General features: G+C 43.8%; 1 protein-coding gene across 3 annotated transcripts in view; it reads right to left on the minus strand.

The window, feature by feature from the left end:
- Rfwd3 (ring finger and WD repeat domain 3) overlaps positions 1-14,959 on the minus strand; it is a 32,727-nt gene extending 17,768 nt beyond the window's left edge. Inside the window, exons 1-6 of one of the 3 annotated variants that reach the window (XM_031341454.1) lie at positions 14,715-14,959; positions 11,419-11,932; positions 7,320-7,504; positions 4,641-4,708; positions 1,203-1,388; positions 1,032-1,123 (exon numbers count right to left, since the gene is read on the minus strand). In XM_031341454.1, the coding sequence (XP_031197314.1) occupies positions 1,032-1,123; positions 1,203-1,388; positions 4,641-4,708; positions 7,320-7,504; positions 11,419-11,932; positions 14,715-14,955 (1,286 nt within the window). In that variant the 5' untranslated portion in view covers positions 14,956-14,959. Of the gene's footprint in view, positions 1-1,031; positions 1,124-1,202; positions 1,389-4,640; positions 4,709-7,319; positions 7,505-11,418; positions 11,933-14,165; positions 14,290-14,369; positions 14,673-14,714 lie in introns of those variants that run through there. The other 2 variants (XM_031341455.1, XM_031341456.1) reach the window with 2 other exon arrangements.
- Positions 14,960-17,701: the final 2,742 nt, after the last annotated feature.

Genomic DNA, 17,701 nt, shown 5'->3' on the forward strand with positions numbered 1-17,701 from the left:
CTTAACCAAGTCAGAAATTAGGACCAGCCTAAATTTACAGGCTGGCCCTCAAGAGCTAGACTGTGGCAATTCTCTTGCCTGAGTTTATCCTTCAAGTGGTATAATTACAATATGAACAACCATGCCAGGCCAGGTCATCATTCAGATCATCTTATTCCTCAGCTGGCTAAGAAAAAAAACCCAAGGACTTGCAAAGTTAAGCAAGTGCTCTACCACCAAGCTGATATACTTCCCAGTCCAGCCTCATATTTTAGTTTTATTTCTGAAAACAGGGTCTATGTAGCCATGACTATCCTAGAACTCTATATAGATCAGGCTGGCCTCAAACAAACAGAGATCTGCCTGGCTCTGCCTCCTGAGTGCTGGGGTTAAAGGCATGTTCCACCACCGCCTGGCTCTAGCCTCACAGTTTTTTGTTTTTGTTTTTTCCGAGACAGGGTTTCTCTGTATAGCCCTGGCTGTCCTGGAACTCTGTAGACCAGGCTGGCCTCGAACTCAGAAATCCACCTGCCTCTGCCTCTCAAGTGCTGGAATTAAAGGCTTGTGCCACTATCGCCTGGCTAGCCTCACATGTTTAATGTTGTATATACAACAGATCATGCAGAAGATGATTATATAAGCAATTGTCTGATCATTGATTCTCACAGATCCCAAGTCAGAATCAGGTCATAACAATAGATGACTGATAATTTCCTTATCAGACACACTTAAAAAGGAGCAAAAAGAGCTGGGCAAGGGCAGGGTCAGGGTCAGGGAGATCTCTTAGTTCAAGGCACCAGTGTGATCTATGTGAGTTTTAGGACAGCCAGGGCTACACAGTGAAACCCTGTCTTGAAAAACAAACCAAACCAAACCAAACAACAACAAAAGCAGCAGCAAAGAAACTTTAATTCTAGCTAGGCAGTTTTTCATCTATTTTTAAGACTTTCTGCTTTCTCCTTCCACCATACAGTCTGGGTATTCGATCTGCTCAGGAAGGCTTAGGAGCGCGTGCCTTCATCTGCTGAGCTATGTCACCAGCCCTCACTTACCTTTTCATGCGCTCCTGTTCACTAGTGTCCAAAGCTGTCAGGGATCGGGCATAAAGGACAACGATGTCATTATGCTTGGCTTTCTTGTTGCACTAAAGAATCCAATGAGACACAATCAATATGTTTCTAGGAATTCTGACTTAAGACAGACTCCTCGTTTATGGCCCTTACCTGAGGACACTTTCGTGTTTGTCCTTTAAGCCATTTAGAAATGCATTTATATCCAAAGAGGTGCCCACAGCGTAACGCTGACAGCCGGTGGTCCCCAGCACTGGTCCACTGTTCCAAACATATTGTGCAAGTTTCCCCTTCTTCATCTTCCATAGAAGGTAGAACACTGGGCTTCTGGGAAGACTCCTGAATGGAAGTTGAAATGAGTTCAAATACCTGACCGAAAAGCTGCAAACAATATACACCTACCAGATACATGTCATTCTTATAAAATACAATCTGACAAATTATACATTGTATACTGTATGTAACATCTACTTCAGCTGGTGAGATGGCTCAGCGGGTAAGAACACCAACTGCTCTTCCGAAGGTCCTGAGTTCAAATCCCATCAACCACATGGTGGCTCACAACCACCCATAATGAAATATGACACCCTCTTCTGGTGCGTCTGAAGACAGCTACAGTGTACTCATTTATAATAATAAATAAATCTTTGGGCTGGAACAAGCAGGGACTGAGTGAGTGGGGTTGACTAGAACGAGCAGAGGTCCTAAAGTCAATTCCCAACAACCAGATTAAGGCTCACAACTATCCGTACAACTGCAGTGTGTACTCATATACATAAAATAAATAAATTAATTAAAAAAAATCTACTTCTAGAAGGTGAGGTGGAGCATTAGACATTCTAAGCATGTCTTCTACCACCAAGCTACATGCCAGCAATACTGATTTTTTTTTCCTGTTGTTGAGAAAGGGCCTGAATACAGAACCATACTGGCTTCAAATCAGACTCTCTCAACTTGAGTGTGCTAGGATTACAAGTATGCACCACCACACCTGGCACGCCTTTTGTTTTCTTTCTTTCTTCCTCTTCTCTCTCTCTCCCTCTCTCTCTTTCTTTCTCTCTCTCTCTCTCTCTTTCACTTCATGTGGTGTTAAAAAGACAACTCTCAGGGGTTGGTTCTCTGTTTACCAAGTAGGTCCCCAAGAGTGCCTTTACCAGTAGAAGAGCTACCGCTTCTGATTTCCCAATTTTGATTTTACAAAAGTCTGATTCTCTTTCTTTTCCAAAGCTATAGAAAGTGAAGCAAAAACACTCAGGTAGCTACCATGACAACCAACTGTGGGGCTCTTTTTACTTTTTTGGAGACAGAGTCTTGTTATATAGCCTAGTCTAGTGTTGAACCATGTGCACCACAACGCCCTACCTCAAATTTATAGCCTCGTTTCCTCTAATTGTTATTAAGTATATGCATGAATCTATATGTATATATGTGTGTATATGTACACAAACCACACATATAGACTATAAACCCAACCTGCTATTTGTATGTATGTTTTTAGGGCTAACCATTCGGTACCAGATAACCAATTGGTGAGCTCTTTCTAGGGAAGATTATCTCTCCTGCATACATATGTATATGTGTATGTGTGTATCTACTCATTTATTTTATTTTATACTCATTGCTGTTTTGCCTACTTGTATGTCTGTGTAAAGGTATCATATCCCTTGGAACTGGAGTTACAGATAGCAATGAGCTGCCACGTGGGTGCTGGGAACTGAACCCAGGTCATCTGGAAGAACAGTCAGTGCTCTTAACCACTGAGCCAACTCTCCAACCTACTTATTGTTCTTTATCTAGGGTTGAAGCCTCATTCACTAGCATTCCTTCTTCCACATTAGAACATCTATTAATGTTATTCTTATTCAAAAGTTTAAAAAAAAAAAGATTTATTTATGTATTTCATGTATATGAGGACACTGTTGCTGTCTTCAGACACACCAGAAAAAGGCACTGGATCCCCATTACAGATGGTTGTGAGCCACCATGTGGTTGCTGGGAATTGAACTCAGAACCTCTGAAAGAGCAGTCAGTGCTCTTAACCATAAGCCATCTCTCCAGCCCTCAAAGGGTTTTTTATTCATGCAAAAATAAACTGATCATCAACTGATACATCCAAAAAGCATTCAACTCATTCCAGTCAAAGGAAGATAAGAGACCATAAAAATCTTACAAAATATAACACTGATCAGTAAGCAGTCATTTATAAATACTAATTGCAACTCAAGAAACTACTTTTTATTTATTTAACTGGCATAAATTGCTACCTGATGATATCAAGCACTACTGGGAAGTGAGTTTATTATGCCCAGATACATGAGCATTTGGGAGGCTGAAATAGGAGCATTGCTACAAACTCAAAGACACCCTGAGCCACTTCCTGAACCAGCCAGGAATCAAAAGGGAGGAGACCTTGTCTCAAAGGGGAAAGAAAACCAGGCACACTTATCAGTGCTGCAATAGGTTGCATACATTTCCAAAGGCACGTTGGTCACATGTATCAAAAGAAAGCCATCTTTCCTTTTACACAGCAACCTCTGCTAGAGATCAATCTCACGACTATACTCACTACAATGTGCTAAGATAACTATGTAAAGTTTTGACTTATATCAGAAAATGTTTAAAAAGAGGGTGGAGGGGGGACCAACAGGGAGTTGACTAAAATGTGTCCTTCGAGACAAAAAGACAGTAAGGCAAGGCCTGTCTGGGCTGCCTATCAAAACTGTCTGAAAAAAAATAACAGTGCAAGGTCAAGCGGTGCATGCCTTCAATGGGAGGCAAAGGCAGGGGGATTTCTGTGAATTCCAGACTAGCCTGGTCTATACGAGAGGTAAAGCCAGGACCTCATAGTGAGACTTTGACCCCAACAACAGGTTGTTTTGTTTTTTAAATCACACTGTAATCACATTCAGCTTGAATATTTAAAAACCTCATTTACCTTACTTTTTAAGTGGTATTTAACACTTTGCTAGGTTATTTGCAAATATCCCTAATGTTTTCAAACATTAGAGGAAGCAATCAATCATGGCCGGGTGGTGGTGGCCTTTAATCCCAGAACTTGAGAGGCACAGGCAGGCAGATCTCCGAGTTGGAAGCCAGCCTGGTCTACAGAGTGACTTCCAGGACAGCAGGGGAGCAGCCTCATGGTAAATAACTGAAACTAAAACTGGCATCTGAAATTCTCCCCCAACAAAGCCTGCAAAGCTTTCCAATTTAACCCGAAGCCTCACTGTAAAATGGCAATCTTAACTTATATTTAAAAGAATGTTCGGGGCTGGAGAGATGGCTCAGTGGTTGAGAGCATTGATTGCTCTTCCGAAGGTCCTGAGTTCAAATCCCAGCAACCACATGGTGGCTCACAACCATCCGTAATGAGATCTGATGCCCTCTTCTGGTGTGTCTGAAGACAGCTACAGTGTACTTACACATAATAAATAAACCTTTAAAAAAAAAAAAAAGAATGTTCAAATTGGATGTGGTGGCACACGCTTGCAACCCTTGCACTTAGTAGGCCAAGGACAGAGGATCCCGAGTTAAAAGCCAAACTAACTTCAGGCAAGACCTTTTATCAGGACAACATTGGTGTTAGGTTACCTCTTTAGGAGCTGTATCACCTCCTGGGACAGATGTAGCTTCTTGGTCTGTTGACATAACTCCTTGTTCTATCCAGTTGCATCCAGAAATGGGAACAGGGACAATGTATAAAAGACACAAGTTAGCTGTGAGAGACTAGCAGGAGAGAGCCTCACTGCAGCTATCCACCTGAATTCACAGTATTTACAGTATTCTTGAAAAAAAGGATGCCAATTCCACCTATTTAACATCAGTATTTATTATTACTATTTACTTATTTTGGGCATTCTATAAGTAGACAAAACCCACAAGTATCCAGCCTTCAATCTAAAAAGCAACCCAGGTGTTAGATGACTTAGTGGTTTAGAGACCTGGTTGCTTTTGCTCAGTCATGCTAACTTCAATTCCAGGGAATGCCACACCCTCTTGGGGTAGCAGGCATACATATAGTACACCCATATATACATAACACATTTATACAAATTAAATTAATCTGCTCTTAAGCTCTGGCTCTTTCCTGTCTCTAACTCTCACCTCTCGCCCTCCTCCCCCTCCCCTCTCCCCTCTCTTCATGTGGCCATGGCTGGCCTCTACTTTTCTACCTTCTACCTTCTCTCTCTCTTCTCTCTCTTTCTCTGTGTGTTTTCTACAATAAAGTTTTAAAACAAACAAACAAACAAACAAACAAACAAAACCAAAAAAATCTAGAGAATGTAAAAACCTCACAAAGACCAGGCAGTGGTGGCGTACACCTTTAATCCCAGCACTTGGGCAGAGGCAGAGGCAGAGGCAGATGGATTTCTGAGTTCAAGGCCAGCCTGGTCTACAGAGTGAGTTCCAGAACAGCCAGGGCTACACAGAGAAACCCTATCTTGAAAAAAGAAAACAAACAAAACAAACAAACAAAAAATCTCACAAAGCTCAAGCCCTGCCCCCCTGTTTTTGTGTATATTCAAATACCAGACAAACCTTAAAGTGTGAATACACTTGTAAAAATTCTTTACAATACCACTAAGGACTTTTCCCCCCAATGTAAACAACTGTGTCATTAACACTCCTTGAAAAATTAATAGTAATTCATTAATATCACTTAATAATAGGTAAACTAGTTTATATTACAGTTGTTCTGTACAGCTGATTAATTCTTGTCCTTTTCACTGTAGTTTTACAAAATTCTTCCAAACTTACTTTCTTTTCCTCTTTGCTACCGACGTGGAGAAACCTGGCCATGTACTTCCTAAAACGTCCTACATCTTGGATTTGGCTGATGATTTACCTGCTGTACTGCTTAACTTTCACATTAGTTTGACCTAGTCTGACATTGAGAGCAACACAGCTCTAGGACCCTGACAGAGCGCCAAACATTTTTAATGCCCTGCCACTTAGGAAAACAAGCAGGATCCCTTGAGCCTGAATCTGAGGCTGGCCTTGTCAACGGTGAAATACCTCATCTACACATAAAATATTCGTATTACTTCAGGAAGATTCTGAGTGTTCGCTCACTCTCATTTCCATTTGGACTTGCAGGTCTAACCAGCCTCTGAACAGATGTCAAGGTTTTCCTTGCTCGAGCCTTGGTTTCATTACCCACACCATGATCTAACAACAGATGGCTTCATCCTTTTTGGTATGCCTTTGTGTGCATACACAGGGGTCAGTCAGCCTTGGCGCTGCTCCTAAGAAGCCATCTGCCTCCTTATCTCTTCTGTCTTCCTTCTTAGAAGATAGGGTCTAACTAGGAGACTGGCCTTGAACTTGCCCATCCTCTTCAGCAACTGACTACTGGCATGTGTCAACTACAACTAGTCCATTCTATATACTAATCCAATTCACTTGTAAACTATTGTCTTTTGTAGTATAAAGAATGAAACCAATTTCAATGTTTTCCAGTTCACTAACCAGTTGTAACCACAATATTCAAGTCATTTTTTTTTTAAATAAAAGCTCTATATTTTTAGGATTTGAGATCATAACTAGGAAAAAGCCTATATCTGATGAGCTATCTCCTTGTTTTGTTTTGTTTCAAGGCAGGGTCTCACTATGTAGCCCTGGCTGTCTTGGAACTCACTCTGTAGGCCAGGCAGGCCCTTGAAGTCAGAGACGGCTAGGATTAAAGGTATGCTTGAATCCTAACAGTTTAGAACCCACTTATGGTCTTTGCAAAAATATATCTGCTTACCTCTATCTCCAAAGGGCTAGGATTAAAGGCAAGCAGCATTATGCTCAGCTTAAATATAATTGTATTTGAAGTCATAAAATGGTGATTTCTCTCTTACTAGTGCTATAATTACCATATATATATATATATACACACATATATATATACATATACATATATATGTATATGTATGTATATGTATATAATGCCACCACTGCCTGGCATTAAAGGACTCTTACATTCACAACTGGCTTCATAAAAACCTCACAAAGGCTAAGCAGTGGTGGCATAGGTCTGTAATCCCAGAACTTGGGAGGTGGAGGCAGGTGGATTTCTGAGTTCGAGGCCAGCCTGGTCTATAGTGTGAGTTCCAGGACAGCCAGGGCTACACAGAGAAACTCTTGTCTCGAAAAACCAAAAAAAAAAAAAAAAAAAAAAAAAAAAAAAAAAAAAAAAAAAAAAAAAAGAAAGAAAGAAAGAAAAGAAAGGAAGGAAGGAAGGAAGGAAGGAAGGAAGGAAGGAAGGAAGGAAGAAAAACAGACCTGGAATGTTGACTTCTGGTTCTTCTGTCTGGACAACAACCTCTTCATCCTCTGCAGAGCCGTCGCTGTCAGAGTCAGTACCTGAGGGCGGATTCCTAGTCTCTGAATCATGAGCAGCTGCTGGTGGGTAAGGCTGAGACCTGCTTACCTGAAAGTAGGCATATAATGGTGTGCGTGGCACATACCTGTATGTGTATAGAGACAAAAGAATTATGGCACAATGGATCATCCATGCAAGAACAATCTATGATAGTGTCAAAGGAATTTCTAGTTACTTCAGTCTATTTCCAAGCTGTTAAATGCTTCCACTGAAAGCCGAGTGAATACTAACATTATAGGACAGGAGAGACAGTTCAACAGGTAATAGCGCTTGTGTTTATGGAGGACCTTGTTTGGTTCCCAGCACCCACATGGCAGCTCACGACTATCTGTAACTCCAGTTTGGGAGATGTGATGTCCCTCCTGGCTTTGATGGGCACTAGGCATACATGTGGTATATATACACACTCACAGGCAAACACTTGTGCACTTAAAAACAAGTATAACTGGGCTAAGAGAGACGGCTTAGTGGCTAAGAGTACTTAGTTGGTCTCCCAGACCAGAGAAGCAGGGCTCGGTTCCCTGCCACCACATGGAGACTCGCAATCATCTAAAACTAGGTTCTAGGGAATCCGATACCTGACTTCCTTGGGTATCTGGACTCTCATGCACACACCTCCACACAGACACACAATTTAAAATAATAAAAATAAATTATTAAAATATATACAACTTAAGAAAAATATCAGATTAGGCAAATAATGGTTGTATATACTCCTTTTTCCATTCACGTATAGGGTCTTTTAGGAACCCAACCACCAAACAGACCACATAGAGAGGATTCTCTCAGAACAGGCCTTGTATTCCAACAGCACTGAGCTCCCCACGGTGGCTATCCAACAGTCAAGTTTTCAAGGATACCACCACGGGCCTAGACAAAGGATCGAGAATAGGGAACACTACAAAAAGCACCGAGAATCACTTGCTGTTTTTTACTAATCACACCCTAGATTATTACTGGCATTTGGCTAATTCTCAGTTATGAAAACTTGATTCAAATTTTACTAACTCCTTTACTACTACTCTAAGGAGAAATTTTCCCATAGTCCCATTCTGCCTTTTGTTTTGTTTTCTTTGTGTACCCCTGGCTGCCCTGGAACTCATGAAGCTGGCCTTGAACTCAAAAGGATCCTTCCGGTTCTGTTTCCCTAGTGCTGGGTGACACGTGCTCCCACAGCCTGGAATATTCTACTATTTCTCAGTACAGCATACATAAGGTCCAGAGGTCCTGAGGTGGATCTCTGGCTCCAACCCTAAAGAATCTCATAAGAACACTTTGTGCAGGGCAGTGGTGGTGCACACCTTTAATCCCAGCGCTTGGGAGGCAGAGGCAGGTGGATTTCTGAGTTCGAGGCCAACCTGGTCTACAGAGTGAGTTCCAGGACAGCCAGGGCTATACAGAGAAACCCTGTCTGACCCCCCACCCCCCCAAAAAAAAAAAAAACAAAACAAACAAACAAAAAGAACATTTTGTATCCTTCTATCCCCTTTTCTTTGAAAGAAAAAACAGGGTCTCGCTAAGTAGCCCCAAATAGGTTGGCCTTGAACTCAAGAGGTCCACCTGCCTCTGCCTCCCAAGTGCTGGTATTAAATGTAAGCATCACCATATCCAGGTTTTTCCCCCTTTCTTTCTTTTTTTAATAAGCCTGGTCTCAAAGAGCCCTGGCTGGCTTCTAACTTGCTCTGTAGTCAGGGATGACCTTGAATTTCTGACCTTCCTGATCCTGATCTACTTTCCCAGAGCCAGAACAGTATGCACCACCATTCCTAATTCAGTGTTGCTGGGAATCAAATCCAAGAGCAGGCAAACTCTACCAAGGTGGCTCCTCAGCTAGGGGTTTCTTAACTAAAGAAATCCTTTTTACCTGTTCTTAACTAAGCTTTAGTTCTTTTGTTTGTTTATTTTAAGACAAGGTATCCTCATTATGAAGACCCAGGCCTCACATCGATCCTCCTGACTCCACCTCCCAAGCACTGGGTTTAAAAGAATGTACTACACCTGGATGGTCCCTTCTTTTTTTTTTTTAAACGTGTATGGCATTTTGTCTGCATGCGTATCTGTGTACCATCTGAATGTAGTACAAAGGTCATCAGATCCTTTGGAACTGAGGTTAGAGACGGTTGTTATCTGTCATGTGAGTACTAGGAATTACACCTCGGTTCTCTGGAAGAGCGGCTACTGGTCTTAAGTGCTGAGCCATCTCTCCAGCCCACCCTTTTCTTGAATTAAAGCACACATTCGGCTTTTCTTTGCCATCTGCACTCCTAGTCTTCCTGAGCTTTGTGGTGCCAGGTGCTCTGGTCTCTCCTGCTCATCAATATCTCTAGGGTAAAATTCAGATTCACACACTTGAGTTGGAATAGTTGACAAATGGATGATGGCTCTGGCTGCTGAAATCAAGGAGTTTGTGACCTTGGCTGAAGGGTCTGTTGTAAAGAACAGCTTACTAATTTCCCCAACTTTGACCTTCTTTTCTATGGCAGTGACCTTCTTTTCTGTGGCAGAAGCAGCTCATTCTGGCCTCACGGGGTCTATCAGGTGAGTCAACAGCAAACACCGTTGTGAGAAATTCATCTCAATTTCAGAAAATTCAAAAGCTGGCACGTGGAAACAAGAAGGTATGGTATTACCAGGCCAGCCGGAGCTATATCATAAGATTTTATCTCATAGGGAAAAAAAATTTCACTAAAGCCAAATAATGAAAAAAATTTGTCCAGTGCTGGTGAGATGGCTGAGCAAGCCAATCACTTGAGTTTGCCTGGGGTCTATATGGTAGAACAGAACCAACCCCACCAAATTGTCTTTTAACCTTTAATTCCATGCTGGCCAACATAAGTGTGCTCACACACATACATACAAATAAGTACATGTAAAAACAAAACAAAACAAAAACAAACAAACAAAAAAAACCCTACTTTAAAACAAAGAACAAAAAATATAGTTTAGAAGTCTGAAGCAACCAGTCCTGGGAAAACTCACAGTTACACAAATTTAGCATAGAATTTGCTTACACATGTATCAAGGAAAAATGTTTTAGTACTGTATTTATCTTGCTCCAGAATCCACATTCTTTCAACATTGTACAACATTTATTCTATGGTCTACCACTCCATGACTTAAAATTCTCTCTCTCTCTTTTTTTTTTCTGAGACATGGTTTCTCTGTGTAGCCTTGGCTGTCCTGGAACTCACTCTGTAGACCAGGTTGGCCTCGAACTCAGAACTCAGAAATCCACCTGCCTCTGCCTCCCAAGTGCTGGGATTAAAGGCCTGCGCCTCTACCGCCCGGTGACTTACAATTCTTAAATTTCTCTGTGTAGCCCTGGCTGTCCTGGAACTCACTCTGTAGACCAGGCTGGCCTCGAACTCAAGAAATCGGCCTGCCTCCGCCTCTGCCTCCAGAGTGCTGGGATTAAAGGCGTGCAATTAAATTTGAGATAGGATTTATGTAGACCATGCTAGCTTCAAACTCACAGAGATCTGCTTTGCCGAGTGCTAGGACTAAAGACATGCAACACCAGGCCCAGCTTTTAAAACAAAACAAAACCTTAAAAGGCGAGGGCGTGCACAATGACTGGGAAGATGGATGGCTCAGGGGTAAATCACCTGCCATTTAAACAGAAGGACCAGAGTTCAGATACCAGAACATGTGTAAACACAGGAGGGCCACTTGTTACTCAGGAAGACAAGAGATCCCATGAGCAAACTAGCTAGCTAAACTAGCCATATGAGAGAGTTCTAGGTTCAGCTGAGACTCTGCCTTAACCCCCGTGCAAACACAGGTGTGCCCACACCTCGTGTGTATATGAAAACATTTTTATTGAAAAATAAGAAACCCACCTTAATATTAAGTAAAGTAATAAACAAGGTAAGCACTAGTTTTATCTGACCTACCAGGACGTGGGAATTCTGAAAAGTTAACTTTGGTGGCACTGGGGGTGTGACCAGAATCCGAGCTTCATACCTCAGAGTGGCATCAACCACTTAACTTATATTTTACCTGGCGCTGACTAGCCTCTGAGACCCTCCAGCTCCTGCCCTCAAAACGGGTCCCGTTCTTCTCCTTGTTCTTATTGGCCCACCACCGTGGTCTGAAGGTGGAGGCCTCAGCAACTCCAGCATGTTATGAAGCCTCTGCAGCCCACTGATGAAGTTGTTCATTGAAACGGATGTAGCAGCTCCGACGGTATGGTCAGCACCAGATCCCTGACTATGCTCCTCCGGAGTTCCAGGATTGACAAGCTCCATATTTTCTTCTGCGGGCTGTACTTCCTCTGTCAAATCAATGGACGCTGGTGGCACGGGCTGTAGAGTGGGCAGTCCACCTTGGCTACTGACCACTTCAGCAGGGACAGGTTGAACAAGTGCTCCGCCTTGGCTATTGGCCAGTTCAGCAGGGGCAGGCTGGAGAAGAGGTGCCCCATGGCTGACAACTTCAATTGGAGTAGCTTGTTCTATAGTACCATTTAACGGTACCTGAAGATCACAGTCCATCGTCACTTCATGAGCCATCACTGGGGATAAAGTATTTATAAAACATATTATTAAAACAGGTTTAAGACAATGTTATGTAGTTGATACGAGTCTTCTAGAATTTCTGTTTAAGATCTCTTTTTAGCACAACAAGGGTTAAAAAAGAAATCTTAAAAGTTAGTAACAGAGCTGGTGAGATAGCTCAGTGGATAAAAGCATTGACTGCTCTTCCGAAGGTCATGAGTTCAAACCCCAGCAACCACATGGTGTCTCACAACCACCCATAATGAGATCTGACACCCTCATTCTGGTGCAGTCTGAAGACAGCTACAATGTACTTATGTATAATAATAAATAAATCTTTGGGCCGGAGCAAGCAGGAACTGAGTGAGAGGGGCAGACCAGAGTGAGCAGAGGTCCTAAAGTCAATTCCCAGCAACCAGATGAAGGCTCACAACTATCTGTACAGCTACAGTGTGTACTCATGTACATAAAAATAAATAAATCTTTAAAAAAAAGTTAGTAAGAAATGTTTTGGCAACTAACTCTAAACTGTGGAGGATCACCATGAATTCAAGGACAGCTTGGGCTACATAGTAAGTTATGGGCAAGCCTGGCCTAAGAGTAAGACTCTATATCCAAAACCAAACCAAACCATTTACAACCATTTTCCTATAATCATGGTTTCATAATAAAAAGGCAAAAATAATAAGGCAGCTTAGTTATTGGATCCAAAAGAAACCTCCCAGAAACCTAGCAATTGTGCCTCAAACCGCACATAGGCATTTACCAAAAACAAATGTAACACTGTATGTAACAGGTAACAGTAATCTTTCATAGCATCAAAAGTGACAAAGGACAAACAGAAATGCCACTTTCTGGTAATGTGGTGCCGGGACTGAATGCAGGGCCCTGCACACATTAAGCATACCCCCCCACCCCCACCCTCCATCTGCTCTCAGCCAAGCCCCAAAAGACATTCTCATAAGCAGACATGTTTACATTTATAAGATAAAATTTAAATGTGAGGAAGAAACCCGAAAGTGAGACTGGGGGTTGAAGTTTAGCACTAGCCTAGCATACACAAGGCATTTGGATGCATCCCAGCACATGTGCATTGCATCAAAGCCAAGATTGCTGGACTTGGTGACATATTGCAATTCTTGCCCCTAGAGGGTGAAGTCGTCAGAGGCAGGGGAAGGTCGAACTGCATTTGCCTGCACTACATAGGTTTCTAAACAGTCTGAGCTACTTAGCAAGGCCTTATTTAAAGAAATAAATTTAATCAACTCAAAAAAAAGTCTAAGATTCATTAGACCTGAGTAATAAATGCAGTTTTTTTCTTATTCTAATTTTTAGCAGGGTTCAGTGTTTTAAAATAAAACTTCCGCCGGACGGTGGTACGCCTTTAATCCCAGCACTTGGGAGGCAGAGGCAGACGGATTTCTGAGTTCGAGGCCAGCCTGGTCTACAGAGTGAGTACTAGGACAGCCAGGGCTACAGAGAAACCCTGTCTCAAAAAACCAATAAATAAATAAATAAATAAATAAATCAAACTTCCTCCCATGACATGTCTAGAGAGCAACCAGTTTTGATTTCAACTGGAAGGTAACAGCAGTGAAGCCCACACAGCATCCATCGGTTGTCATTCCTGGTGCTAAATAATACTAACTGTGTCCTCTACTTCTCAAAAACACAAGGGAAAAAAGTCCAAATGATGAATCCAAGCTACAATCAACAACGTGCCAGGAGCTGTTCACTACTAAAACTCTAGTAGACTTCTAGAAGAGAACCTATCAATTTTAAACTATTATGCAAAAAAGGGTGATATGCTTTAAAAATTAAGTTCTTCACTACTCAAAAACTGATGTTTTTAATATGGCTCTAAAGTTTAACGACATCCTCACAAGAATTATCTTTTTTAAAAAAGCCCCACCTCCATTGTGTAGTGTCTCAAAATTGTAATTCCATCGTGAGAGAGACAGACAGACAGACAGACAGACAGGAGGATTGCCTCAAATTTGAGAGCAGTCTGGATTCCAGAGGGAGACTGTCACAAACATGCCTAAGTTACGTCTAGATGCATTCTAGGGCGCACAACTGTCCACTCTGAACACTGCTTCTAACAGGCTGCTATTTCAAGTCTACAATTTAGTTCCCCAAATCCTGGGCTCGTGCTCATACGAGGCCCTTCATTAAGTTCACACAAACACTAGTCCGATGGCCTCGAAAAGTCAGCCGCCCTCAAAAAACGCTAACTCCACTTCGGCTCACCTTGCTAAGCTTTGGTTTGGATAAACACCACAGAAGGCAGGAGCGACGCCTCCCCAGTAAACAGGGTGCCGGGAGCCCGCGGGGATTCAGGCAGACTTGGGTTCGTCTCCAGGCTCTCCCTGTTAGTAGCTGCGGAACTAAAGTAAGTTTCCCAACCTGTCTGCCCAAGCCTGTCTCACAACAGGAAGAGGATAATGGAAATACCTAGGTCGCAGTTCCGCTGCTATGGGTTAAGCTCTGTTAAAAGTTAAGCGAGCAACAAGGGTCAGCCAGTCACTGGGGCTCGACCCGCGCGGCCAGCTCCTGAAGAACTACTCCGTGCGGGATCCGCAATCCGTGCGAGCCAAACCCTGCCTCGGCTCCTCCGGACCCCGCCATTCTTCGCGACTGAAGGAAGAAGGTCGAGGTCCTCAGCCCCGACTGAGGAGGACCGCCGAGCTCCCAGCGCGCCCTCAGCCAACCTTACAGGGCCCCGCGACCCGGCGCGGAGCAAAGGGAGGCAGCCCGCATCCAGAGTCCGCACGCCCGAGAAGAAGGGAGCAGCCTCACCTGCGGGGACCCGGCGGGACGCCCCGACCGCGACTTCAGCCGTCGTTACCGCGCATCCTCTACTGCGCACCCGCCCGCCGGCGCCGAGCGACTCTCCCGGACCCTCGGCGCCCCGCTCCCGCGGCTCAGCGAGCTCCTGTTGGTCAGCCGCCACGGACGGCGACCAATCTCTTCTCTTCTTCTTCCATCGGTCGCCGCCGGCTGACAGAGCGGCGCCCTCATTGGCCAGCCCTTGATACATGTCTGGGCGTGAACCTCCGGCAAAGGCGCCTCCTGCAATTGGTAGACTGCGGAGTCCGCCATCTCGCGCCCCTTCCTTTGAACTGTCTGGCGGGAAGAAGCCCAGAGGAAAGAGTGTGGTGGTTGTTGTTTTCTACTGAAAGTGAAAATGTTAAAAGTGACTCCCTTTGTTAACGCCTTTAACCCCAGCACTTGGGAGGCAGAGGCAGGTGAATTTCTGAGTTCGAGGCCAGCCTGGTCTTCAGAGTGAGTTCCAGGATAGCCAGGGCTACACCGAGAAACTCTGTCTCGAAAGCGACTCCCCTTGCTTCTTCCTAAGGTTTTGTTAAAGAGTTTATCAACGATTGAAAAACGTTGTCCCCAGAGTTCCGGAGCCTGTAAGAGCTATATATTCTCTCATAGGGTTAAGCAACTTGTCTATAATGGTCAAAAAAAAAAAATTTTTTTTTTTTTTTTAAAAAATTGCACAATGTCTTCAACTTGAAACTAATAAATAGCTTGGAAGTATAAATTGTCACATAAGATTTTCCAAACATGTTTCTGGAGGAAGAAATCTTACTTACTGGTCTTTTAAAACCCCAGCACAGTGCTGGAGAGAGGGCTCAATAGTTCAGAGCACCAACTGCTCTTCCAAAGTTCTTGAGTTCAATTCCCAACAACCACATGGTGGCTCACAACCATCAGTAGTGGGGGCTGATGCTTTCTTCTGGTGTGTGTGAGGACAGCAACAGTGTTCTCTGTATTCATACAAAAAATAAATTAGTTAAAAAAAAAGAAAAAAAAAAGAAAAAAAAAACCAGCCTTTAATCCCAGCACTTGGGAGGCAGAGGCAGGTGGATTTCTGAGTTCGAGGTCAGCCTAGTCTACAGAGTGAGTTCCAGGACAGCCAGGGATACACAGAGAAACCCTGTCTTGAAAAACCAAAATCAAAACAAACAAACAAAACAAAAAACAAAAAGACTTTAGCACAGTCTAGTGCCAAACTTTTATTAATTCAGCAGCCAATTTTTAGTGAAATTGGTAGTGAAGGTCAATATAAATAAAGGAAACTTTTCTATTTTTCTCCTCTAAACCTGTTACCAAAGCCAATACCAACCATTTATTATTTAAATAATCATTTATTTTTATTTTTGTGTATATTGGTGTTTGGCTGTTTGGCTGTGTTCATGTGCATGCAGGGCCCACGGAGGGCAGAAGGGCATTGAATCTCTTGGAACTGGAGTTATAGATGGTTGTGAGCTGCCCCGAGGGTGCTGGTGTGGAGAGCGGTAGAGCTGGAGAGGCATTCGCCATGACAAGATGGCGCCTACTTCCACTGTCGACTCCTGGTAAACAACTGTTTGCGCATGTGCGTAGAATGAAAAGACGCCAAGTTGGACACGCCACGCGCTGTGGTGTATATAAGCAGTGCCGATTATTGGCTTGGCTCCTTTTTTCCTCTGGATGAGGCAATAAACGCTTGCTGCAGAAGGATCCTAGTGTCCGCGTGTCTTCTTGCTGGCGAGACGACTGCGCGGGCCACAACTGGTGCTGAAACCCGGGACGCTGGGGGAACCTTACAACTGCTGGTGCCGAGGAGACCCTCCGTTCACGGAGAGGATTCAGAACTGCAGGACAAAGGTAAGCTCTGAGAGGCATGCTGTTTGGTTTTAATTTCTCCGACCCTTCCTCAAGGTTAGAGAGCACAGCTAATCGTGCTAGTGGCGCTTGTTAAGATGTCTATTTGGCATTTGATACATTCTTGCCTGGAGGATGAGAAATGCCACGCCTCTGTAGCTTCGGGACAGGGAGCACTTGAGGAGTTACAAGATAGCATGTCAGAAACAGAGCGTAATGAGAGAGTGGGGGCTAGCCAGGATAAAAGGGAGAGAAAAAAGGGAAAAAAGAGTATACCCAAGGACACAGACCCTTCCGCTAGACCTGTGGAAGTGAGAGATAAGGGAAAGGACGCCCTGGGAGAGAAAACTAGAGAAAGGGATGGAGCTTCAAGACGGAAGCCCCTCTACCCAGTTAAGAAATTGGAGGCCCTCGAGCTTGATAGCTCTGAGGAATTGAGCCCCTCCGAGGAGGAGGACTTGAAGGGAGAAGCGGCTCGCTATGAGGAAGAGAGGTATCATCCGGATGAGCATTTGCCGCCTCTCCAGAATGAAAGCGAAAGGGAGCGAGAGATCAGAGCCGCAGAATGCTTTATGCTGTCCCACCTGCTCTTCCAGGTGCACCCCCGCTGTGCACTGATGGACATTGTTCGGATTCCTTTTTGTCTGGAGGAGACAAGAGTAAACTCTTACGTGCCTTTCCAGTGTTTGAGGATGCTGGTGGTGGCCATGTCTGTGCTCCAGTGGAGAGCACCCCTATCGGGGAGCTTGCTGAGTCAGTCGGCAGATGTGGGCCTGGTGCCAATTTTGCCATTGTGCAACTTGAAAGACTTGCAGATTACACTGGGGAACTATAGGTTCTCTGTTCTTGCCCACAGGGCGTCTTCTCCATCTCCCCGGGAGATAGGATTGCTCAGTTAATAGTCTTCCCCAGCTTACATGATTGTTTCCCCTCTACGGGACTGCCACGGGCACCGACGGGCTTGGCTCATCTGGGACAGACTTTGCTCATCTGGTGGTTGACCTTAAGACCAGGCCCACGTTACAGTTGTCTATAGAGGGGAAGAATTTTACCGGTATACTAGACACAGGAGCTGACAAAAGCATTATTTCTTCCAACTGGTAGCCTAAGGCATGGCCTGTAACCCAATC

Source organism: Mastomys coucha, unplaced genomic scaffold, assembly GCF_008632895.1.
Source record: "Mastomys coucha isolate ucsf_1 unplaced genomic scaffold, UCSF_Mcou_1 pScaffold22, whole genome shotgun sequence".
In the NCBI taxonomy this organism is placed as follows: Eukaryota; Metazoa; Chordata; class Mammalia; order Rodentia; family Muridae; genus Mastomys; species Mastomys coucha.